This window comes from Ptychodera flava, chromosome 2 (genome assembly GCF_041260155.1).
Source record: "Ptychodera flava strain L36383 chromosome 2, AS_Pfla_20210202, whole genome shotgun sequence".
Taxonomy (NCBI): Eukaryota; Metazoa; Hemichordata; class Enteropneusta; family Ptychoderidae; genus Ptychodera; species Ptychodera flava.
The window spans coordinates 21,576,615-21,596,964 of record NC_091929.1 but is presented as its reverse complement, the minus strand read 5'-3'; the positions used below and the strand labels follow the sequence as shown (position 1 = coordinate 21,596,964).

General features: G+C 38.8%; 1 protein-coding gene across 1 annotated transcript; it reads left to right on the top strand.

The window, feature by feature from the left end:
• The first annotated feature begins 4,155 nt into the window (after positions 1-4,155).
• LOC139116884 (aqualysin-1-like) lies at positions 4,156-9,571 on the top strand. Its single transcript, XM_070679620.1, has 9 exons — positions 4,156-4,299; positions 4,696-4,803; positions 5,168-5,279; positions 6,008-6,108; positions 6,816-6,939; positions 7,908-8,092; positions 8,706-8,862; positions 9,110-9,162; positions 9,473-9,571. Exons 1-8 carry the CDS (start codon positions 4,198-4,200, stop codon positions 9,121-9,123), a joined length of 903 nt encoding a protein of 300 aa, XP_070535721.1. The 5' UTR covers positions 4,156-4,197; the 3' UTR covers positions 9,124-9,162; positions 9,473-9,571.
• The last annotated feature ends 10,779 nt before the right edge of the window (positions 9,572-20,350 follow it).

The following is a 20,350-nucleotide window of genomic DNA, read 5'->3' as shown; positions in this document are numbered from 1 at the left end:
GTATTTCCATACGCGTTAGTACACATGTGGGTTTGTTTGTACCGGCATCATGTGATTATTTGGGCGTACTGAGTCTGTAGAACGCATCGCGTCCTTTTTATTCCGGAGTAGAACCATTCATCGGAAATCTCATTCTTAAATACCCATCATCGAAGTAGATTCGAACTACCGTATTCAGCAAACTCACTTATCAACATAAATATTGTCGTAGAATTCCCCTGTATTATAATGGTTGATCCTGCGTTTGTGTTATGAGCGCCTCTTCTGTGCATTACTCGTGATTACTCGTGTTCATGATATCTATCGCTATCGTCCTGCCAAAAACACCACATTTTCAGATCCATTGGTAGGCTTCAAGGTGTGCGATGTCGACAGAATATGTTCATCGGATCACCTGCATTATGTTTAAACGAAACAACTCAGCGATCGTTTCACTAAAAGATAGTAGAAAAGTTTGGAAATTGCCACTGCCATGAGCAAAGTCAAAAACACATCACGTGACCAACTACTTCCGTATCAAGATAAATACAACACAGTCAAATATCATGATCATAATAGTTTTCATAGTCTATACTTACTTGGCCTTTTTCACTTTTGCCGTTATTATCAGCACATAATGTATAATAACTTGCAAAAGACGAGGTTGCTACATACACACTCGAATACTTTGTAGCTTTACATAGGAATATTTGATCGGAATAGAATGCCTCGTTGGTCAAATTTGTGGATGTTGAGCATAGTAGTAAGGCAAGACGTTGCGGAGAGTCGCCCCTGTCAATCGAGCAGGGTATCACATTTTCCCTGCAAACGACGCCATGCGGGATGTGCTAATGATTACCCCCCCCCCCCCATTGCGTGCTAGTTTAAAATTATCTTATCTTCTAGGTGGTTTGATCCAACTTCAAACTTTGATGATGAAAACTGACCTGCATTCATGTCCCGGATTCAATTCTGTTTTTAGTCAGGCTTGAAAATAATAACTCGTACGGCTCTTTTCTCTTCGTGCGAATTGTCGACCCATCATCAACAACACACAAGATAAATGTGATACTACTGAAAATGGTATTCCTTTGATTGGATACGTTCGCTCCATTCTCCTTGCACCCGTCATTTTCGAACAAGTTTGTTTGACCGGTGATTTACATGGGACCTGCGCATGCACCCATAATGAATTTCTATCAACTTAAAGCGCAGCAAGCCGCCGTCCACCTGCACGATGTCCAAAGCAAACTGCATTATTTCAGATGTCTAAGATAAAAAAATGTCTAAAAACGGACCCGCCTGTCACATAAATTGTTCATCAAGTATGTGTGTGTAAAACTGGACTAACATACGTCGACTTAGGGGGTCTGGTTGACCGTGGCTCGTTTCGGCTCGGCTTTCATGATTGCCAGTGTTTATCTTGTCAAGGAAGCTTGCATGTGTGTCACAATAAACTTTATCACATGCACTATTGAAATTTGTCCACTCCCTACAAAAAGACTAGGATTTTCAAACTGGTCTCTTTACTTCAAAAAAACCAACGTTAAGAAATGAAGTTTTAGTTTATATTCTATCTGAGCTCGTCTGTGTGAAAAATAACTTGGTGATATCTGTTTCTCCCGCGATTGGAGTCGTACGTCTGAAGGTACTGTAAAGAGTCGATCGTAGTGAATAAAGCGTTTCTTTTTGCAAAATTATGGGTCGTTGCGTAGGTTTCTAGGAGCAGACCCACCAATATGACAAGTTCAACGCCTGGCATTGCGTCCAGACTTGAAGTTCAGGCTGGCATTACATGGATAAGCTTATGTTAAAGTCTATGAGAAAATCATCCGGCTAATGAAAATATATTGAACAGTTGTATACATGTGTCTAAAAGTAAGCGATGTTTCAAACTTTGAGTCGGAAAACCCGGCCATTGGGCTTCTAATTTCTAGTGTCGGTTGAGAGGACAAAAATTGTATAGCGTCCTCACCATACAAGCACAGTATTCTTTGTTTCCTTTAAACAAATGGCGCAATGTTGTTGCAAATGCATGCCCAGGTTAAAAAACCGCCATTCAAATAGTGTATAACTTTGCGGAAGACACGTGTAGACCGCGTGCCTGTATCGCATCAGCCACGTACTTGTTGTTTCTCTCTGACGACCAACAGCTGGAAATGATTGATAGGTTGCCCATGTGGTTTGACTACCATTACAAACAATTTCGTAAGTTTAAACGTGAAAACGTTTCTCGAATCATTAAACACTAATTTCGCAAATAATGACGAAATTTTTGATTTGCTCGCGATGAATATTTTTTTCTATGTTCAGCTAGGAAAATACTGTTGAAGTAATAAGTGTTTCAACATTTGTTTTCGAGTAATGGTTTCTTATTCTTTCTTTCGCTAAAAAAGAAGAAAATGACAACTATGTATAAGTCTTTGTTGTTCGAAGTCCATTACTGGATAACTCTATGATTCACTATTCTTGTGTGGTAACTCATCATACACTGTCCTCATAGAACCCTCTCCCGTTGTACGTGCGTCACGTCTGAACCAATGGACCGTGACCTTTGACATTTAGATTCACTTATCTTCTGAGGCACTCCACTTGTTGCATTCTTGTCATGCATTGTAATGTCAGTGAATTATGTTTCATGAACAATTCAGCGGGCGAATAAGTGCATATCAAATATACACAAAGCTGTAATACCGCTGTGTATTCAGTTACTTTTGATTCTTTTCATAATATTCTGGGTTTTTTTACTATTCTCTAATATCATTTTGAGAAACCAAGTCATCGCCCCGTCAACACGTCATGTATACGTGAATTGTTCAATGTTATCAGCCCGGAATAGAAATCATTTGTCCATGATAGCATGAAATATTGTATATTGTGTATCGTATTTCCGAAACAAATACCTTGTATTTCACTCTATTTTATGAAGAAGAAGCAATGTACTTATTCTGTTGAGCAAAGGAAGTGAAAATAAAAACGAAAGTTTCAAAACCTTTCTCCAAAGTAAAAATTGACACAATATACGACTTGCAAAATGGAGGCCGAATATAATATTCTTACTTCACCTGGAAAGCGAAGCAAACGAAATATCATATCAAATATTTACTGGTGATTCTTCAGAGGAACGGCATCAAAATCTATCCACAAATGCCACTTCACAATACCGGGTGCGATAGTGCAAGGAAATGCTCCTACAGGGCGAGTCTTAAGATAGCAGGCCCACTGGCTGACCCAGTCGTTACTTTTTCTTTGGCCGAATGTTTTGAACCTGCTTTGGAGAAGCATGATAAAGTAAATCAGTCTGGCGATGTACTGTAAAAGTAAAGCTCTGTATACATCAGTATCATACGCATAAACTACAACGCTGACCGCACCGATCTTTCTCTTTGATAAATGGTAAGCTCGCAAGCATGACACCCACAAAAGCCATGTTGACAGCGCGACGCCATGCGGGGTATGCTAATGATTACACCCCCCCCCCCCATTGCGTGCTAGTTTAAAATTATCTTATCTTCTAGGTGGTTTGATCCAACTTCAAACTTTGTTGATGAAAACTGACCTGCATTCATGTCCCGGATTCAACTCTGTTTTCAGTCAGGATTGAAAATAATAACTCGTATGGCTCTTTTCTCTTCGTGCGAGTTGTCGACCCATCATCAACAACACACAAGATAAATGCGGTACAACTGAAAATGGTATTCCTTTGATCGGATATGTTCGCTCCATTCTCCTTGCACCCGTCATTTTTTGAACAAGTTTGTTTGACCGGTGATTTATGTTAGTAATGATAGCTTACACGGGACCTGCGCATGTACCCATAATGGATTTCTATCAACTTAAAGCGCAGCAAGCCGTCGTCCACCTGCATGATGTCCAAAGCAAACTGCATTATTTCGGATTTGTAAGATAAAAAATGTCTAAAAACGGATCCGCCTGTCAAATAAATTGTTGACGCTGCGAAAGCCAACATCTGTCCACGCAGTCCCCGTATCCGGACAAAAGCTGATAAAGGACGAACCAAAGTGAATATAAAGCGGCATATCGCACGCTCTCGACATTGGCATAGTCTAACAGGTAAGTGTCCTTTGAAATATTCTGACATTACAGTATCGTGATACCTACTGCATTGTGACTGTCTTTGCTTCTTCGTACATATCATTGTTACTTCATATAAATACGAAATGATCCATCCTTTTCTCGACAGGTCACCGTCTCAAAATGCGTCTCTTTCTCCTCGCCCTCTTGGTCGCCGCTGCTTCAGCAGCCGACTTCTACACTTCATCCACCGCTATTCCCAACTCATATATCGTCAAACTGAAGGTAAGAAATATAACGTCCGTTACTTAAATGTTGTGCTATTGCCAATAACTGCGATCGCTATATTCTGAATCAAAATGACCGCGAGTAATGGACGTGTTTCTTATAATTCCGTCCATTGGTATTTTATTTGATGGTCAGACGCTAACATAACGATTTTTGAAACGTTGCCCAAGGTATGAGAGCCGCTAAAAGCTTGAGCAAGGATGCAACGTTCCATTGGTTGCTTTCAGTGAGAGTAAAGACTAACGCGTTCGATGTGTTTGGACTTCCCTTTAAACGAAGCAATTGTTGTTTGTCCTGTGTATGTTTACAAGAGGTTTTAATTTAATTCGACATCAAAAAATTGTTCATACTAATATGTTTTCTTAACGTTTATGTGTCTTGCTTAACCTGCAGAGTAACGCAAAAGCTTTTGCTAGAAATGCTCCCGCTGGTGTCACTGTCACTAAGAGCTGGTCCAAAGTGTTGAACGCCGTCGCTGTTGAAACCAATGACATCAAACAAGTGAGTGTAATACAGATACTTTGGTTCATCAACTCTTGCGATATATTGTAGTTTTGTTGGTTCAAACATGGAGATTAGTTTGTTCGTAGACTCGGATACGTCTGTACGACGACTCAAAGTATGGAAAAGTGAGATAAAAGTGCGCTTTTAATCCATTAGTTTGCAGATGTTTCGTTTTAAACGAAAATTGACTGGCTACTCCGGAACGAATGACGTCATTAATTTGTAAAACTTACTGCCAAGGAAGGTGCGCACTGAAACCGCTTCAGTGGTAACAAACACTCATAATTAATAAGTGCTAACGCTCAAGACAGATGGTGACTCTGAAAGATTACATGTGTCCATGTGTGCATATTTGTTTCAGCTTCTCGCTCGTGATGATGTTGAATATGTTCAAGAAGACTCCATCGTGACTGCTATGTTTGACAATACTCTGGATCGTATTGCCCGTGGTCGTCCAGCAAGAGCTGCAGCTGGTGAGTGAGTTTGCGCAGTTTAAAATGATTCTGCGCATGTGCTTTGAACTCGGTACTAAAATGTTCTCCATTGCAATAGGAACATATGAGTCCCTGGGCATTGTGACTAGTAGTATATGAGCCTGGCTCCCAGTCACTTGGCTTTTCTCGGCACACGTTCCTATACCCACGGTCCCTCCGTGCTATACCATATTGTGCACCAATGTGCATTTCCTGGTGGCGCTTGTTTGATATTTTTCCTGATGTATAAAACAAATCTTCTTTCAAATTAATATGACTAAAATTTTGCTCTCACCAATCGAAGGTCACAGTTTCAAAGATTTTTAAGTGCGATATTAACTTTTTTCTAATATTCAAACATACCTTTGAGCTTCAATAGCCAAATTAAAAAAATGTGTCTGTTTCGGGTAACCTTAAAAAAAATACTCAAACCCTGAACTGTTTTCCTCCTTTTCAAAAAACTACGCATGATTTTGCTGAATTGTGCTGTTTTTTGATGCGTCACGCTAAAATAAAGGTAATTTTTTTAAAGCATCCTAATCGACCTATCCTATTCCCGAAATGGTTGTTAACGGATTATTTTTCTTGAGCCTTATCGTAGCCTTTCTAGGCCTGGCACTAGTACGAAGAACATTTCAGTTGGTCTTTATAATTACGAATCATTATGTGAGAAGATTTCATCCGCAATATTGAGTCGATTTTTACACTCTCCGTTTCATTCGTTATAGCCAGTGGAAGTACCGTTTTCGTCGTGGACTCTGGTATTCGTTACTCTCATGTTGAGTTCGGAGGTCGTGCTTCTCCCTTCTTCGATTTCGAGGGTGGAAATGTAAGTGAAGTCATACTGGAACCATAGAAGGATATTCAGTACAAGAATAATGCAAACCCAAATCCATTTGTACAGTACTCTACCTTTACTTTCACTTAAACAACAACAGTGACTAAAAGAGAGTACACTTTGGTCAGCTCTTAATAACACCCATACACAGTAAAATGTCGTCCTAGTCACGTATGGAACTCTTACCATTTCCATATTATTTCAGCTACTTTCAAACCATTGGTCAAACTGTTACGGGAACACTATACTTTTCAAATATGTGACCACCATTGCACACTCTACACGCACGAAATACGGTTGGTTTATCAATGAAGGTAGTTCGTGCCTCGAAATCGATAAATTTAAACTTTTGCTCAAGATTTCCCAAGCAAACTTCTAACCATTCTCTTTCGAAATCCACAATAAAAATCGGGGGTCACCAAGCAAAGTTTTGTTTTAGAAAAAACGAATCACCCGTCATTTACCGATATTTGAAATTCAAAGTGGTCACCATCCATGTGTTGTCTCCATGGGGATAAAATGAAATTCTCCATTTTCACCAACCTAAGCAAGTGAAAACTTTATTTACTCAATAAGTTTTGAAGTGAGGCTCCGCAAGTTGTTGTTCAAAAGAAATTTAAAAGGTTGCAGAGTCCGAATATCTGTCCCATAGCGCGTACTACCTTAATAGCAAGTATCATAAATTCTTTATCTTTTAGGGCGGTGACTGCAATGGTCACGGTACACACGTTGCTGGCACTGCTGGTGGTTCTGGTGCATCACTCAGCAGCGTCCGTGTTCTCGGCTGTAACGGAGCTGGATCCACATCAGGCATCTGTGACGGTGAGTCGTCGATCGTCCAGTTCTTGATCAAAGCAAAATGATAGCAACGTCTTACAATTTATTACGATACACATTTACTCAAGTCTACATGTGTACATGGTTGTCCCCTGCATACATCAACTCATAGTGAACGGTATCTGGTTTCACTCATTATCAATAGGCCGATTTATCTCCTTTCATTTTCGCTCAATTATTTTTTTCCTGAGCACTTGATTCGATTCGATTAAGGTAGCTTGCGTTAGTAAAACTTAAATTTTCGCTTAAACTTTCCCAAAGCAAACTTTCAACCATTCTCTTTCAAAATCAAGAATAAAACTCGGGGAGTCACCATAGATTTTTGGGTACTAGAGAAACAATTGATCCAATATTTACCGATATTTGACATTCAAAATGGCCGCCGTCACTGTGTCATCTCTATGGATAAAACATAATTCCCTATTTTCACAAAACTAAGGCAGTGAAAATTTATTTACTCTATAGGCTTCAAAATGAGTCCCAACAAAGTACTGGCAAAAAAGGATATTGTTAAAGTTTGAGATATGAATATCAGTCCCCGAGGTGCATTTCTACATTCAAGAAATCAAGATCACGGCATATGTTCTTTAGACAGTGGCCGTTGTACCGGTAGTGCAAAACTTTTAAAAGTTTCTTTCTTTTATTCAATCAAATCTTCACCGTGATGACTAAGCAGTATGTCAATCAATGAATCCCACATTTATAAGTCGATGTCAAATATAAAGTGAGAGCTAATCATACTGTAGCAATCTATGCCAAACATGGCGTAACATAAACTCAAAATACATAAAAACCAAGGATTGGCCCTATTTTAGTTTCCTGTACACATTGTCATCTATGATGCACCAGTGAAAATCTCTTCAATGAATATTCAATTTTAATTTTTCTAAGCTCAAAGACAATGTTGTGATGATATAAACTGGACTAGAGAAAGAACCCGTTCTGCATTTCAGGTCTCGAAGCTGTTTTGAACGGTGGTAGTAGAGGCGACGTTGTTAACCTGTCCCTCGGTGGTGCCGCTAACTCTGCTCTTGATGCTTGTGTTAGAAACGTTGCAAACGCTGGATTTCAAGCTGTTGTTGCTGCTGGCAACAATGGAGGCAATGCCTGTAATTACTCCCCTGCCCGTGTTGCTGAGGTGAGATGCTATTTAATTCCTCAAAAAATTGCATATCTGGCAAAGGATGTAGACACTTAGCTTTGATATGTCGTGACCCCTTCTTGCGTGAGTTTGCGTTCAGTTTGAATTTTATATTGGCAAACTGGTTCCGCAGAAAAAAGTCTAAAACTTTCCTCAAGGAATATTTCTATCATTCACTTTTAAAATCGAGAATAACAATCGGGAGTCACCATGCAAATTTTGGTACTAGAGAAATACATTTCTTAAGATTTACCGATATTCGAAATTCCAAATGCCCGCCATGCCTGTTTTAACTCTATGGGGAAAAATATTATTTCGATTTTCGTAAAACTAAATCGTGAAACTTTTTCTCACGCCAAGGGATTTAAAATGAGCCCTTACACATTATAGATCACAAAAGATTGTAAAAGTTTGACAATCAGAATAGCTGTGCCCGAGGCACATTCTACCTTCAAGAAAGGGCGTTCTCTGTTTGTCATGCTGAGCTATCGCTATCGAACTATTTCCACGACAATTTTGGCACAGTGTTGGATGCAATGTGAGATGTACTAGGTACAGACATGTTCTTACTTATTGCATACTGAATTCAATATTCCAATTTGCACACCAGGCAACCACCGTCGGAGCCGAAGACGCTTCCTTCTCCAACACTGGTCCATGTGTTGACACTTATGCTCCTGGTACCAACATCAATAGTGCTAGCAACGACTGCGATACCTGCTATGAGACCATGAGTGGAACATCCATGGCTGCTGCTGCAGTATCTAGTAGGTTTTCTTTTTGCAATAATCTGAATCAAAATGGTTTCGTCTTATGTATAGGGTAAATACTGCGATCTGTGTCTTCGAATTCATGTCTATGACTCCTTGTTTGGTAGGAATTGATGCCTACCAAAGGTTGGTGTCAGAGAAGGAATTTGGCTGTTGAAATCTGACAACAATATCACAAGAAGTTTGAACTATAAAGCATCGTATTTCTAACATATACCCTACACTATTTTTTTTCTTTAAATAGGCGACCTTGCATAAAACTTGATGGTTTACGCAGGATGAAATATAATAATTTAGGTAAGTTGTTGATTATGCGAACGACTCAACAACCAAACACAACATATAAAAAGATTTCAGTTTTCAGACATATTCTTATACAGAAATAACAGCAAAGTAGTCACATGACATTTATCTTTGGTAAATTAGTAGCTTGCAATCACATCATGACATGCATTTGTTCGCTCCTTCTTTCCACATTTTCACATAAACTGCCAAAAACGCCTAGCGCGCATTTTCTATGCATAATTGTTTTCTACTGCAAATCGCTATCTGTCCTGTCTTCCATCAACACAATTAAATGGAGCATGTAATGTTTATCTCGTTACAGGTCAATCAATTGACTTCGTCAATTTCCAGCTTCAAGCTTCCTTTCATGGTTTTTGAAATGTAACTTGAAAGAACTGATGAAATAAATTTCATAACAGCACTTTCAATCCTTCTTTGTGTGATTCTGTTTTCTGGAATGCGATTTATCTGGTTATTGTTATACTAACATATTGAAATGACTTATTAATAGTAAACACGTAAAATCCCATTGAATTGAAATGGCCACCTTAAAAAATGACGATGTGTCATAATGAGGGGTTTGTCAGCAATGATACTGTATGCCTACATGATGTCAAAATCTCCTGTTGTCCTCAATAGTATGACTCTACATTGCCGTAAAAACGTTTCCTGTCACCGCATCTATGACTACTTTATCAAGGAAACTTTAGGCGTATTATAGGTAAGCATGGTGAAAGTTTCGTTGTATAGGGGCTACCGAAGTTTTGAAGTGGACTAGTGTATTTGCCATTGAGGTGGCCAAGTAAAGACACTCATGTCTATATCTGTAATAGCCAATCATCGTTCTTTTCTTGAGCGGAACGCAAAACGAATGCGCCACCACATGGCGCTGAGACGCCTCGTTTACTATAAAAGGGCATATTCAAATTTTAGATGACCAAGGAACCAAGAAACCATGGAACTCTTATACTCACTAAGATGGCCATCTTTAAAGGAATATGTAACTATTGAAAAGACAAACTGAATTCATTTTGTCTCTGGATAAAATACAGAATGAAAAATGCTGAGTTCATGATTCTTACACAATTTGTCCTTCTTTGGCTGTGCCCGTACACAACATACTACAATGGTACGTGGTTCGTGCTCCCTATAGTAACTTTATATTCTCTGCCTCCCTGTTAGCTTGAGATTCAGCGAAAATTTTAGTGGAATACATAAATTCTTCGGTGGCGTGGTCCAAGTACTCTATTCGTTTCAAGATGGCCTACGACTTATATCCTACTGATATGTAACGTCCACAGTGATTGGTGTTTCTTTTCCTAAAAGGACCACTCAAAACGCAATGATTGACTGGATCCTTTCTCTACGGTATCATTAAAATGTTATGTTCACCTCACGACACAGTGACTGTGTCCGGTTTCCTAGTATCCTTGTGTTAAAATGTCTCTGTAGTTTCTGCCGCCTTTAATAGAGCATCCTAATACTTCCTGTATATCATTACAATTTATATTGAGCCCTGAATGTCTGCACCGGCGACGTAGTATTAGAGGTACCCATGATTCACTCTGATTTGTAACAACAGAGCATGCCTCAGGAAATTGGGACAATCTTATCTGAGTCCAGACAGACATGGTATATTTACAATTTTTTAACCAATCACTCTGTGGTTTTTCATCGTACATTTATATACTGGGAAATGTTCATTGTTTTTAAGAGGAGACAGCAATTTTGTAAAACTTTTCAGTCGTTTTTTATTGGCAGCCAAACAGAAAGTTTAGAAGAAAGTGAGTAAACTAGCAGCAGCTGTGTTTGAATAAATGATCTTTGGTTTCCACATTGACATGACGAACGATAATTCTGGAGTGTATTATTGCTAGACTTCTAAGTGTCATGCAGTCGCTTTGTACCAAGTATCTCTTCACATTTTTCAAGATGTAATCAGTGAGTCTAATATGGTACTGTGCAGCGGCTAAAAAGTTTTATCTGACTGGAAGATTGTAGTTACCATTAGCAACTGAAGTAGTCAAAAACTAGGGCTATTCTCTACCTAATCGACTGTTTGTTAATAATGTACGACCTTTGCAATGCCATTCGTCATTTAAGTCCACAGTAGAATACAATTCATCGGAAATCTCATTCTTAAGGTAAAGTGCGACGAATTCGGACGCGCACGCGCTTTAGAACGTTTCTGCGCAGATTTAACTCCAGTCTGCCGCAAATAGGTTACTTTGTAGCACATGTATTTAACATCAATTGTTGAAATTGCGCTTTTACTTAATTTTTTTGACCGAGTCTCTTAGAAATACATGTAACATCGTAGAACTCCCCTGTATTATAATGGTTGATCCCGCGTTTGTGCTGTGAGTTCCTCTTCTGCGCATTACTCGTGTTCATCATATCTATCGCTATCGTCCTGCCGACAACACCACATTTTCAGATCCATTGGTAAGCTTCAAGGTGTGCGATGTCGACAGAATATGTTCATCGGATCACCTGCATTATGTTTAAACGAAACAACTCAGCTATCGTTTCACTGAAAGATAGTAGAAAAGTTCGGAAATTTCCACTGCCATGAGCAAAGTCAAAAACACATCACGTAACCAACTACTTCCGTATCAAGACAAATACAACACAGTCAAATATCATTATCATAGTAGTTTTCATAGTCTATACTTACTTGGCCATTTTCACTTTTGCCATTATTATCAGCACACAATGTATAAAAAATGCAAAAGACGAGGTTGCTACATACACACTCAAATACTTTGTAGCTTTATATAGGAATATTTGATCGGAATAGAATGCCTGTTTGGTCAAATTTGTGGATGTTGAGCATAGTAGTAAGGCAGGACGTTGCGGAGAGTCGCCCCTGTCAATCGAGTAGGGTATCACATTTTCCCTGGAAATACATCGCTCCATAGGAATCTGGACTCTATGATATAACACCATATTAAATCATCATCAGTTGTAATGTATTATGTATTTAGCACTGCCTTTGTTCGGCCGGAAAGCAGGCACCAATATCGACCCGAAATCTTTTACAAAGTCCATGAAAAATTGACACAAACCAAAAGTTCGGAAAATCATTTGAATGCCTAAAACAAACTAATCGTTGACAGATTAGTACAACATTTTCTGTTAATATAACGAGCACTAGCAACGCTCAAAATATGCCCTAAAACAAAAATCCTTATAAGTGTCTAGAAACTCCGGTCGATGCTGGGTCATGTTAATTATAATGCTAGACCACACATCGGATCCGCTCACTATAGATGTCCGTCAATAGTGGCTAACTTTCTCAATAACGAATCTGGCTTCTCCACTTCGAGGACGAAGATGACTTTATCACACAACCAAGCGGAGGGGATATAAAACAAGAGAGCGGCTGATGAAGGAACCCCATTTGTGGTTCCGAAACACCGTTAAGACGAATCACTCAATCAACAAACCGGTTTACCGGGGACCCAGATCACATGACTAGGGCCAAAGCACTATCGATTCACCGGTGTCTCGCCATGTATTCCAAACTAAATAACTGCAATGATCCTTTTATCCACCATATCGTAATATTAAACAATCTTGGTAGAGCCGATGTGTGTAGTTGCCCTCATTTTCTTTTATATTGATAAGATCAAATCATTAGTGAAACTGTGACTTATCACTTTCATATTCATCCTTTCCATATTTACCAAAAATTATTGGTGAATATAATATCCAAGCTGTTTATCACGTGGCACCCATAAGGGAATAAAATTGAGGTGAGACTTTCAACTCTTGTAAATTGTTTTTTTAATTTTTCTCCATCCCTTTTGATGCCATGAGTGTGATCAAGTATATGTGTGTAAAATTGGACTAACACATGTCGACTTAGGGGGTCTGGTTGACCGTGGCTCGTCTGGGCTTTCATGATTGCCAGTGTTTATCTTGTAAAGGAAGCTTGTATGTGTGTCACAATAAAATTTATCACATGCACTATTGAAATTTGTCCACTCCCTCCAAAAAAATAGGAGTTTCACACTGGTCTCTTTACTTAACAAAAAACAACGTTAAGTAATGAAGTTTTAGTTGATATTCTCTCTGAGCTCGTCTATGTAATAAATAACATGGTGATATTTGTTTCTCCCGCGATTGGAGTCGTGCGTCTGAAGGTACTGTAAAGAGTCGATCGTAGTGAATAGAGCGTTTCTTTTTTGCAAAATTATGGGTCATTGCGCAGGTTTCTAGGAGCAGACCCACCAATATGACAAGTTCAACGCCTGACATTGCGTCTAGACTTGAAGTTCAGGCTGGCATGACATGGATAAGCTTATTTTAAAGTTTATGAGAAAATCATCCGGCTAATGAAAATATATTGAACAGTTTCTAATACTCCAACTTACCTTTGAGCTTTAATAACCAATTTGAAATTAAAAAATGCGTCTGTTTCGGGTAACCTTCTTGAAAATCCTCAAACCCTGAACTGTTTTCCTCCTTTTCAAAAAACCACGCATGATTTTGCTGAATGTGCTGTTTTTTGATGCGTCACGCTAAAATAAAGGTAAAATTTTTTTGAAGGATCCTAATCGACCTACCCTATTCCCGGAATGGTTGTATATTTTTCTTGAACCTTATCGTAGCCTTTCCAGGCCTGGCACTAGTACGAAGAACATTTCAGTTGGTCTTTATAATTACGTATCATTATGTGAGAAGATTTGATCCACAATATTGAGTCGATTTTTACACTCTCCATTTTATTCGTTATAGCCAGTGAAAGTACCGTTTTCGTCGTGGACTCTCATGTTGAGTTCGGAGGTCGCGCTTCCCCCTTCTTCGATTTCGAGGGTGGCAATGTAAGTGAAAGATTCAAGAATCTTCAACATTTTATCATTGTTGATAATATAGTTCATGTATTTGTCGCCCGTTAATGTCACCCTTTTCAGCATGACAAAAATTAAGTAACTTCTGCGGAACAAAGTGAGCTATACGTAAATTGTCATCCATACAAGAATTCACTGTTATAAAAAGTTCTTCAGAATGCTGCGTAAATAAATTACATTTCACAGATCTGCCCATAAGAATCTCGTCGGCACGGTTTACAGGTAATTCAAACTGATTCAAAACTCAGATTGATGGAAATAATTTACTAAAGGGAGATATCATTGCCCTCTTTTTGTCAGGGCGGTGACTGCAATGGCCACGGTACACATGTTGCTGGCATTGCTGGTGGTTCTGGTGCTTCACTCAGCAGCGTCCGTGTTTTGGGCTGTAATGGAGCTGGATCCACATCAGGCATCTGTGACGGTGAGGCCAATTATCTTCACTTTTGATTAGAACTTAATCGACAACAAAGGCCTTGTGGTGATTGGAAAGCTACAAAACTAGTGAACTATGAACATGCCTTAAAATTCTGAATTTCCTTAACATTTGCTTGACATTCGTCGTCGATTTCTTGGAAAAGGCAACCTTTATCAGCAAGAAAGTCGCGCAGCCTCACATGGGATGGTCCTCTCCCTTTACACTTATCAGGTCGTCTTTAGGCCGATAGTGAATGATCTCTGGACTTTCATACTTAATAATGTTGATTATAGTCGTTGGCAGTATGTAGCATACTGTCAACATTACGACGATTCATACAAGACCACGCCAAAAGATTACATTGCGTATTTGATATACATTTGCAGGTCTCGAAGCTGTCTTGTACGGTGGTAGTAGAGGCGATGTTGTTAACCTGTCCCTCGGTGGTGGCGCTAACTCTGCACTCGATGCTTGCGTCAGAAACGTTGCCAACGCTGGATTTTCAGCCGTTGTTGCCGCTGGCAACAATGGAGACGATGCCTGCAACTACTCCCCTGCCCGTGTTGCTAAGGTGAGATATTAATTTGCACGTCTCTCTGTGTTGCCAAAGCAGCAGACAGATGCTCGGCCGCTGTCAAACCACAGTCTCTAGAAAGACTGTGGTCAAGCACACTTCTTTAAAGGGCGGTGGTCGTCGGAACGGCGCTCAAAGGTCGCTGGTGACCCCTACGACCAATATAGACACTGTATCCCAGCTACGTTGGTGATTGATGAAAGTTAAAACATGTTTGTCTTAATGTACATCGTTAAATTTAAATGTTGCAGCTATATTTTAACATGATGCATCTATACATAGCGCATAAAGTACACTGTTTGTAAACAAGAAAATTGCACATGCGCAGTTCCTACTAGTATGCGCTTCGGAATTAAAATACGCGAACTTTTGCCCAAACTTTCCTCAAGGAAACTTTCAACCATTCTCTTTCAAAATCAAGAATAAATGTCGTGAATAACGGTGCAAATTCTGGTACTAGAGAAACAAATAACCTTAAATTTACCGATTTTTGAAATTCAAAATGGCCTGTGTTAGGTTTTGAAAATTAAATTTTCGATTTTAAAAAAGCTAAGCCGATGAAAACTTTAGTTTCTCCATGAACTTAAGAATGAGCCCCCCACAAGCGTTAGACCAAAAATTAAGATATTGTAAATGTTTGAGAGTCAGAATATCTGTCCCCTATGTGCATTCTACCCTAATTTGAACTCGTGTATTATGTCAAAATGAACTTTGAAAAGTATTTTACGGACAGAAAAGGTTTTACGAAGCGAATGAGAAGAGAACTAAAGTACTATTACTGACAAAAGGACATATGGGAAAATGACAATCCAGTTAATATCTTGCCCTTTAGCCCTTCATGAAGTTGATATTATGTATAAGCAAGAGACCATGGTGTGTCCTTTCTTTTGAAATAGTATCTTTTTACCATACAAATTTTGCGGACTAGCAGTGGGACTAAGTGACATTTAAAGAATTACATATGTGTTGTCAGTTATTAGATTTTGAATTCCATATTCCCGTTTAAATCCAGGCAACCACCGTCGGAGCCGAAGGCGCTTCCTTCTCCAACTATGGTCCATGTGTTGACACTAGTGCTCCTGGTACCAACATCAGAAGTGCTAGCAACGACTGCGATACCTGCTATGAGACCATGAGTGGAACATCCATTGCTGCTGCTGCAGTATCAAGTAGGCTTTTTATTTGCAATAATATGAATCAAAATGGCTGAGTCTTATGTATAGGGTAAATACTGCGATCTGTATCTTCGAATTCATGTCTATGACTCCTTGTTTGGTAAGGACGGATGCCTACCAAAGGTTGGTTTCAGGGAAGGAATTTGACTGTTGAAATCTGACAAAAACATCACAAGAGGTATGAACTATAACTCATCATATTTCGAACATATACCTTACACTTTCTTTTTCTTTAAATAGGCGACCTTGCATAAAACTTGATGGTGCACACAGGATGAGATTTAATAATTGAGGTAAGTTGTTAATTAAGCGAACGACTCAACAATCAAACTCATAAAAAATATTTATTTGGTGACACGAATTTTATCTTCCTTAACATAGCAGCTTGCATTTACATCATGACATGCATTTGTTCAGTCTTTCTTTCTGCATTTTCACATAAACTGCCAAAAATGTCTACCACCAATTTCTTATGGGTAATTTTTTTATACTCCAAAGTGCTTTCTATCCTCTCATCTATGAACACAATTTAATGAAGCATGTAATGTTTATCTCTTTACAGGTCAATCGATGGACTTTGTCACTTTCGAGCTACAAGCTTCCTTTCATGGTATTTGAAATGTGACTTAAAAGAATCGAGGAAATAAATATCATAATAGCACTTTCAACCTTTCTTCGTGTGATTCTGTTTTCTGGTATTATGCTCAATCATGTTTCACGCATGACTACATAAAACGGTTATGCTAGTAAGTCGAACATTTGAAGTCATTTCTTTTTCTTAAAGGTATACAGTCACCTCTAATTTAAATATGCCCATATATAGTCAAAGGGGCGTTCTTGGTATTCAAAATGTCCTTATGAGGACGCTGTTTTTAAAAAGCGGCCACCCGCTTATAATCTGTGATTGGTTATATTTTCTCTTTCCATGGTAACTGTGGCAAAATTGGAACAGGTGACAGTAGCCTATACCTTTAAGACTGTCAAATCATTATTTTAGTGTATGTTTTGATTTGCTTACAATCTGTGGACACTGTGTTATACATGTGGTCATACGAAGCATGCAAAACACAGTGAATGATGTTTCGGCTGCCAACATGGCAGTCTAAGATATCATTCTGCAGTCAAGATTTTCAGTACTACGTCCTAGTGTGTTCTTCACAAGCAACATCCAACCACAGTAACTGATCAAATTGCAATAGCTGAAATGTACTAGATCATCTTTAATTTTGAGTATGTCCCTACATGGTAAATGACTTGTGTCGGCTATATTTCATCAGAGGTAAATAGTACTGATGGCATGCTTGCTTCTGCCAGGCCTCCCAGCTGAAAATATGTGATTGGCTTTTACTGCTACATGTGACTGGATTTCTTTAATGAATGGTTTCATGATCGTCGGTATAAAATATTCAATGAATAATAATTTGGGGTAAGCTAGTTTTTTGGAAATTAGTCACTTCGATTATTAAAATTCAAAATCTATTCATCATCATGCCTTTGTGGTAATACAAATATTGCACTCTTTGAATGCAGGTGATGACAAACTCAACCTTATGAAAACCTATTTCATAAAATTTTTCCGTACATTCTCTCGCAAGACCAGCTATTTATTAAATCACTAACACGACTTTTCTTATATTCATGATCGCCAATGAAAGTTAGAAAATCGTCTGAATCTTGTATAAAATTGTGATAAAATTAAAGTTGTAAAGGTGAGATACATCAATTTGGCCACAAAATTGGTGACCAATAAACTGACATCCAAACAAATTTCCTTACAATGATTAACATGCTCATAACTGTGAAATACATAAAGTGGGCAACAAATGGGTGACCAATTAACAGTCTAACAAAGAATTCACCTACATAGGTAACTCATTTAATCTTGCCCCAATTTTGGGGGGCCCAAACACAAATCCATACATGGTAAAATGTGGTGTAAAGGGGAGGAAAAGGGCGTTGTTAAAGTTCAGATGAGGCCCAGCTGCCGAAATGGCAGTCTTGCCTGGAGGACCGTCTCAGGGCAAAAGAGGATAGGACAAGCTTACACGATGACCTCTTGACCCCGCCACAGGTGGCGCTGTATGAACGTTTGCAGGAGATAAAATTCGTTACTTTTGTGACTTCTTATAACATGAGCGCCATATAAGGTCAAGATGCATGTTAATGCCCGAGTATGATAATATCCGCTAACATCCCATGTGCTTCATACAACGCCAGTAACCAGCGTCTCCTGTCTGATGAGAATCCTTTCGGTGTTTTCAACAGACACTCTTTGGTGATCATGTGGGGCCGAAAATTACCATTTCACCCAAACTCTCTGCTGAAGTCATCATTTCCGTGGAAGCGCAGCTCCTTGAAGCGTACTATGCACGCATGCGTACCGCTTGTGCTTGTAAAAAACGGGCTACCAAGAAGCATTCCTGCAAATCTAGCGAAGTAGGCGGTGACGATTTCACCCTTACACACTGTCATTGCATGATAAAAATCTACACTGCGATAAGGGACAAGTCGGTGTTGGCGTTCCATATGCAAACTCGTATGTCCAGTTAGAACGCGATCTCAAATAGAAGTAGGTCACTCTTCAATTCCTACTTTAAAAAACATTGCGCGTGCGCCAACCTTGTTCCTGTGACTTAACTGTCGGAGAAAGAATGTATATTTATAATATTTTACAACGTGTCAATACTGGTATCCAAGAACTACCTTTGTAATTACTGCTCCTTTATGACGTGTGCCATTAGAGTAGATTGTGACTGAAAAGTAAAAAAACATAGTTACTATCAATGTGTTTTGTTTGTACAATGATCAGACCCACACTGTGAAATCATTGCCCCTATTTGAAAGCTACACCAGAAAGCTCTCTTTTTCGCGGTTAGTCCGATTCTAATTGTGAAGGATGTGAAACGTTAAGTTCGGTGTAGTGCCTATCTTACCACCATATGGTTTGCCACGCAATGCTTAATACACCTCTTGAGGTCCTAATTATTGATAAAGTGTTACAACCGCTTTCATCGTTCACTTTAATTTTTTTTCAGTTTTCCATGTCGTTATATCACAAAGAGGTAAACATATCTCTATTTTCGGCGTCTGGGGTCATTTGAGTAAAGTAGGACACATTTGAAAAAATGACCGCATGTTTTATTTTCATTTCCTCCGGTACATCCATAAACAGAAAATGTATCAAATGTTTCGTGTATGAAAAAAACTACAAATGACGTTAATTGATATGCTTCGGTTATTTAACATATGATGTCATAACGAAAAATGTCAAAGCTTGCTAAGATGTCAACATTTTGCGTGGTCATCTTCTTCTTGTTGTTGTTTTCATTTATTAAACGAGAGTTATTTGATTCACAAAATAAATTACTGTCATAAGATCCTATGAAGCATTTAGCATTGTCAAGTTAATAAACATCTCATTTGCATACTAAATCAAGTTTTGTAATTAATGATTCAACACTGAAAGTACCATGCGAAAGTAATCTGACAGATATCTGCTTGTTCTGTGAAGCAATTAGCAGTGTCATGATCATTAATGGCTCTTTGCATATGTTATAAACCATCCTGAAAACACGTGAGCATTTTCAGTTCATATCTGGTTATTCTTGATTTTGAAAGATAATTATTGAAAGAGTCTTACGGGAAAGTCAGAGCGAAAGTTTAAATCTTTCACTATCGAGGGGATTAATACCGTTAAGTATTTTACATGCAACACTTAGCTAGGGTTAACCGATGCGAGCCATATCTTTTTTGAGAGTGCTATAGAGTTTACAATGTGATTTCTTTACCTTACAAAGCACATTTACACAGCACAGTGTTACAAAGCTGAATCTCAGACCTGACAAACAAAAGGAACCTGGCGTTCATGCCGAACAAACACAACAAGCTGCCTTGATTTTGCTTGCTCTTACTGTGATTGGGGACTGTGTGATGGAGGGACAGCGTTTTCGGCTTTCAAATTGGACGAACTGACAGATGCGCACGTCATCACCATTATTGTCAAGCAAGGAAGATAATTGCAACATAACTGAAAAAGGACCAGAAACCTAAGGAGTCATTGGCGGCTTAGGCTACAAATAGATTACATAGTTAACGCAATCGAAAAGTCGTTTAAGTTTCTCCAAAGATATTGTGTCATTTTATGGAATTGTGTCGTGAAAAGAATCCAATGTAAAGT

Bases quoted from the DNA above. Each gene is read 5' to 3' on its own strand.
- LOC139116884 (XM_070679620.1), top strand. From the start codon at position 4,198: ATGCGTCTCTTTCTCCTCGCCCTCTTGGTCGCCGCTGCTTCAGCAGCC. The intron at 5,280-6,007 runs GTGAGTGAGTTT...CATTCGTTATAG, and splicing joins TCCAGCAAGAGCTGCAGCTG to CCAGTGGAAGTACCGTTTTC. The intron at 8,093-8,705 runs GTGAGATGCTAT...TTTGCACACCAG, and splicing joins CCCCTGCCCGTGTTGCTGAG to GCAACCACCGTCGGAGCCGA.